Below are 6,477 nucleotides of genomic sequence, written 5' to 3'. Positions count from 1 at the left end.
CCCCTTAATAATTCCTGACTAAGTGGGGCCCCATGAAAGCTGCAGTTGTTTAGGGAAAAATGAGGAGAAAAAATGTATCAGTTTTCGATTACATTCCTTAACCTGAACAAGACTGTGATATGACCCTGTTAGGACAAAGCTGACAGGGCTGTGATACGACCCTGTTAGGACAAAGCTGACATGGCTGTGATATGACCCTGTTAGGACAAAGCTGACAGGGCTGTGATACGACCCTGTTAAGACAAAGCTGGTAATGAACATGAGCCAAGTAAGCACTAAAAAGAGGTCAGCAGCCCAGAGTGGTCGATCTCAGTGCACATCTTGGAGTTTAAGAAGAGCTGATGCTTCTAATCTTCAGGGATGGTGTCTCTTTCAGGGAGTTTTATACATACTGGCAGAACAACAGATACTGTAACGCTCAATGTCTTTGCTGAAGAATTCTGCTCAGTGCCAAAAATAATAGCAATATGAAGTCTCAAAATGAGGAAGACATTTTAAATATTACTTTAATTCACTTAAAAAGTTACCAGAATAACACATTTTTTATCAACAAGCATTTTTTAGACAATAAGTATAAAACTCTGATGACTGGATTTATTGGCACAGAGCAAAATTATGAGGCAAAATCAGGGAATATCTGTGAAATCAGGGATAGTGATAGGTATTAATTTACTCCTAAGTGAGGTAAATAAAAATGACTTATCCCTGCTGCTGTTTGATTGCTGCTAAACAGCAGTCACTGATCTTGTGTAGCAGTACTAGTGTTGTACAATGTATTGGTATTTGCTGAAATAAGTACAAAAGTAGCATTGGTGTGATGTGTGTGTGTGTGTGTGTGTGTGTGTGTGTGTGTGTGTGTGTGTGTGTGTGTGTGCGCGTAAGTAAAAAAACATCACTGATTTTTTTATCAGTGCACACATCCAATAATGCCGGGACACACACCTTACTCTTCTGGGTATCAATACAAATGTAGCTAACAAGTGATTGTATTTCAAAAGTAAGGCATAAAATATGTCATAGAACATTCAGACACTTAGATCTTCTAGGAATCTGGTGCCCCCCCATTCCCTAGACTGTATAAATGGATACAGGGTAAATGGATATGGGGGGGATCCCTTAATCATCCTTGACTAAGTGGGGGGCCCAGAAGAGCTGATTTTGCCTGAGAAAAAAATAAGGAGAAAAAAATACTTTCATTTCTGATTGCACTCTTTAACCTGGACAGGGCTGTGATATAACCATGTTAGGATAAAACGGATAATGGCTTCTGCCCTCATCCATACACACACACACACACACACACACACACACACACAGACACACACTAAACCATCCCTGCTCAGATGTTTGTGTACAGAAATTTACTGTAGGTTAAGTGGGGTGCTAGGGATTGTGTAGTCATTGTTTCCTTTACTTTTCTAAAAGACCTCAGAGGTGTGCAAAGAAAGTTACTTTAGCTGCTCTAGGGGCAGTCTACTGCTGGGAGCAACAAAGTACATACATTATTGCAATCATTATTTTTTTTTTTGCACTTTCCACACAATCAAACTTCAGGCACGTATATAGCGGGTTGCCATTAGGGGTTAGGATTGAGGAATGAGTAGGCATGCTATTTCATTCCAATCTAACACCAGAGGGATGCATTGGCAGTGACTGTCTTTTTGGGGGGATTGGGGAGGCAGACAGTATTCCCAGACAGGATCTGTATATCCTCACAACATTTGGCTTGTTAATTTATTCTGAGCTACTATTCTGTCAGCTCTGAAATGTAAGCCTTGGATACAACTTATGTATTCACTGAAAGAAAAAAAAATATTTTTCTTACTTACGATTTTTGCTTAGGTCACTTTTGGATTAAAAGGTTGGGAAATTATATAAAATGCATCCCAGAGCATCTACAACCCCTATGGTGTATGGTGACACATGCTTAATTGAGTTATTTCCTAAATGGTTATTACTGTACTGTCTTGGTTAAGAAAGTATATTGAAAAGAAATGAGGATAACTAAAGCTGAACAGCAGCACTGAATTTATTTCCTTAATCATAATTTCTGTTCAAGTCATCATTGGGTGAAAAGGTTTTGTAAAAAGAAAAAAAATAAGAAAAAACCCTTTAGAGCATATATAAAGTTATGGCTTCTTGAAAAAATTAAAGAAAAAAGGTAAATTGTGAGAAATGGAGAAAAAAGTTAATGTGCATGGTGTGGGAAGCCCAACATGGGGAGAAACAGAGGGGAGCTCTGCTGGATGTGTGTATTTTTTTGTGGGGGGGGGGGGCTGAAACAGCAAGCAGTGCCTGGGGCTCCATTTCACCTTAGTCCAACTCTGTACATAGAGGAGTTGTAATGTATCATTGTTGCACCTAAATGCCAGTAATTGTGACTGTCCCTTTGTAAGATGGGTCAACATAGTGTGGTATGTAGGCCTGTTGTAATGTAAGATCATTGCAGCTACAGGTCAGTCTGTGTGTACTAATCCTAAAAGTCTGCAGCATGAACTAAAAGGATGGATAGAAGGGGTGGCAGTGACAGGGTGGTGCTTGGAGTGGAAGTACCCAGGGGCCCCCCAACTTGACATTTGCTGGGGGCCCCCAAATTGCTAACACCGGCCCTGCCTGGTCATTTACTGATAAAGAGCTTCAGTAAGGAATGGAATATCCACATAACTGGTGTACAAAAAAGGTGAATGCAAAAAAGTATAAGGTAGAATTTGGCAGGAAAAAGCTTCTCTCACCTCATACATTTTAAAAGGTACTCCTCTTTATACCTTCAAACAGACATGGTCATAATAAGAGACCTGGGTAGGTGTGTGGACAACTCTGTCTCATTCAGTCTTCCTGCTTCATTTATAGGATATCTTCTGTATAGCCCAGTTAAAGTTTATTTCCTAAGGAATATTGTCTAGATCCAAGGAAGTCAACAACCGGTGTATTATCTCCTTATCTGATCCATCATCAAATACAGTCCCCACTTTGGTATGTACACATCCAACCATATAACTTAAATGGAAATACCCCAAAGATTTTTAAACAAGAACATTAAAGACTTTAATTTTTTTTCTGCTAGATTAGCACAAATATACTCAGTAACCTACCGAATGCTCAAAAATTGACAATGCCACGGTCATGCTTATTTCAGGTAAAACAGTGTCCTTTATAAAAGGATTGACCCGAAGCACTGCGGTGTATGTAGGTATGAAAAAGGAAAAATATCTTTTCTTTGTAACCAAGGCAACCCCCCCCCCCGTTTTGGTAGTGCACGTCCCTCAATGGTTGGAACATAGTACTTCTTCCTCGACAAGCTGGCACCTTCGCGACGCTCCCTAGCTCTGACAGCGCTCGCGACGCTCCCTTAGCTGTGACAGGGCTCGCGAACAGCCGTCTGGCTGTCACTTGTCTCGTGGACTATCCCACTGCAGGCTGAGCCTCGTCCGACCGGCAGGCGCACCGCTGGAGTTTTTTTTCTTCTTGGCGATTCGGACTGCAGAAAACACCGGGGGATGAACTTGTATGACTGAAAGGAGATCCGTAGATATAAACAAGGGGGATTAATTTACGAAAATGACGGTGGATTTTGAAGAATGCATTAAGGACTCTCCCCGATTCAGGTAAGTTAAAGAAGGCGAGCGCGAGAGCGCTGCCCCGTGCTCTGTGATGCTACAATGTTGCCAGCAAATGTATCGATGCTCTGTCTGCCTGCGGCTCTGCTGCTGCGAGCCTCCTTGTTTTCCACTTAAGGCTGCTTCAGCGCTGGGTGGTTTGAAGTAGCTGTACATAATGGGTTTTGTTTACTGAGCTCATAACCTTTTGTCAGTTTCCTTTTTTTTTGAAATGTTGGCGGAAGATAACCGCGCCAGATTCTCCACTTTATCTTATTTTACCTGCTACATTTTACAAGGTTTAAGTTTAGTAAGGTATTTGAGTGGCACGGCATGCATTAGTGGCGTGGCATTGTAGTAAGTGTGCATCATTTAAAGTACCTCGTTGGTTTTCAAACAATCGTTCAGATTCTGAAGGTGCCCCTTTTGTTTCTGTTGCACGTTTAGAACGGACTGGCCCCATCATTACATTTTTTTGCAAACAAACCAGTTTTGCATATTAATGCAATGAATTACAAACACGGTCTGCTGTTTCTTCAGTGTGTGCTGGTGGAGGGGGGGAGGGAACTGGGGTTAAAAAATCGCCCTGAGGAATGTCAGCCGTTATGGTCTAATATAGCATCCCAGACGGAAAGCTGCATGAATTTTAGAATAAAGTCCACCAACCCATTGGAGAAATAATGTAAGTTGGGGACAAAAAAGGTTGCATTCGTTGTACGATACAGTGGCTGACAGAGAACATGCCAGGTTCCTGTACAAGGTCAAGGATGTTGGCTTGATGCATGCACGCTCCATTTTCCAATCTGATTCTCTGTGATTTACAGTGTAACACAACACAGACAGAGAGAAAGAGATGGTTTGAAGCCAGAATAGAGTTCTGTAGCAATCCGGTGGGGCGTGTAACAGCTGAGAAGTGCATTATTCTTCATTGTGAGACCTGCAACCTAAACAAAAGCAGGATGTACCTATCTCGATCAGAATGAATATTCAAGTGCTCTCTCACAAACTGTGTTTGTATTTTGCTGTGTAGCACTCTGAGTGATAGTTTAAAACAACAAATGAATGAATTGGCTTTTTCGGTAGTTTTTTTCAATGCAATACTGAAATTGTGTGTGTGTGTGTGTTTACATATGTGTGTGTGTGTATATATATATATTTTATATATATATATATATATATATATATATATATATATATATATATATATATATACACACACACACACACACACACACACACGCACACACACATATATATATACATAATGTGCGTTTGTGTCTTATACATATATGTGTTGAATATATCATGTGTGCACGTAATTTACATGTTGCTTTGTTTGCCAGCCAGAACGTGGGTTTGTGAGTCTATTTGAAACAGAATGGAAGTGGGTTGTGACCCCCAAGTGGGTGAATCCCATAAATAACTCCTGTATTATGTGTGCCGTTTGGCTTGTAAGTGCCTAATGTATTTACATTTTCTGCTTGGCTTTCCTGATTTTGAAGCATTAATAGGTGCAGGAAGGCAGTCTGTTTGTGTCATTTCTATGTCTTGCAATACTTACTGTGAAGTCATTTACTTTGTGACATTGTTGCTATTTACTTACCTACTGCAACATTCTGGAAAGACATTCATGGCTACTGTGTAGAAAGTGCAGAAAAGAAGTTAAACGATGGAATAATTTATTGACAGTAAAGACTGTAATGCAGAAACTTTGCATCGCTGGTAACAAATTACAGGAACTAAAACAAGGAGTGTGTTTGATATCTGTGGAATAAATAATATCTCCAGTGTATCAGTCTTTAGACATGGACTTTGATGCTTCTGTAAGAATCATTGTTGTGTACAGGAAGATGCACTGTTTTTTATTGTGTTGTAGTTTGTCACACATCCACTCCCTGTTTTCATTAACTGGATACATTTTTGGTACAAAATTAAGTATCAGACTCATTTCTTGGTGGATTCAAGTGTTTCTATGTTGTCTTACGTTGTCATTGCTTTTTATATCTACTTTATAACAATAATAACATTACTAACAGCCAATTTAATGTCCAAAATGTGACTAGAAATGCCCAACATGAATTGTTTTGCAAAGCATGGGAGGGGGGTGCTCTTCTTTAATTCACTGTTTATTTGTTCTGCCATGTGGGAGTGTTGGCGACTATTATTGTCTCTTTACAGGCATGGTTTTGGCTAAAAAATAGCAAACTTAAATAAGTCACACTATATAGCAATCTTTAATTGTTACTAGCAAATGTTTTGCATGAAAATATCTAAGTGCAGTTATTCACAAATATGTAAGTGTATATATTCACATATTTGCATAGTTCTCATTCACATAATTATGTATCAAGCTGCCAGCAACACCATGCCTTGTAAGAATTCCCAATTATTTATCATATGCTGTGCACAGACAGCAGCAAGCAGAACCTTTGTTCTGTTTCTCTTGTAATGAAGCTATACAGTTAGCTTGTTAACTTAAATTTCAATAGCCAAGCTTACATCAGCTTACTAAAAGTTAGTCACTCTCTGAAGTGTCGTTGTGGCTACAAAGGAATGGATGGCATTTGCACCGAGATCTCCTGCTTTACAGGACAATTTGTGGTGCATCACAGCCCATCATATTCTGTTCTTGGTTCTGTACAGCTAGGTTCATAGGTTCATACTAGGCTATCTGCCCTAGGGCATTTATAAGCCTAGCCCAGAGTTTTGAGACTTTCGCCACCCCTTTAGTTTGAAGGATACTATGCCCATTATTTAGCTGTGCCTCTGTCAAGCAGTGACACTGAGGTAATCCCTGGGGTATACCTGCGATCTCCCATCCATTGGTCAAGATTTCTCTTGAACAAAGCCAGCGAGGTGCTCTGCCTCACATGTACCGGGA

At 40.0% G+C, this 6,477-nt stretch overlaps 1 protein-coding gene across 4 annotated transcripts in view; it reads left to right on the top strand.

Moving 5' to 3' along the window:
- Positions 1-3,354: 3,354 nt before the first annotated feature.
- ACAP3 (ArfGAP with coiled-coil, ankyrin repeat and PH domains 3) overlaps positions 3,355-6,477 on the top strand; it is a 1,969,869-nt gene continuing 1,966,746 nt past the window's right edge. For 3 of the 4 annotated variants that reach the window (XM_044063202.1, XM_044063201.1, XM_044063198.1), the window contains exon 1: positions 3,356-3,605. In XM_044063202.1, coding sequence (XP_043919137.1) covers positions 3,559-3,605 — 47 coding nt within the window. In that variant the 5' untranslated portion in view covers positions 3,356-3,558. Of the gene's footprint in view, positions 3,606-6,477 lie in introns of all 4 variants that reach the window. The other variant, XM_044063200.1, reaches the window with a different exon arrangement.

The sequence above is a fragment of the Protopterus annectens genome, chromosome 2.part1 (assembly GCF_019279795.1).
Source record: "Protopterus annectens isolate FY-2018-M chromosome 2.part1, PAN1.0, whole genome shotgun sequence".
Lineage (NCBI taxonomy): Eukaryota > Metazoa > Chordata > Ceratodontiformes > Protopteridae > Protopterus > Protopterus annectens.
Note: the sequence above shows the minus strand (reverse complement) of the source record. Positions and strands in the feature narration are given on the sequence as shown.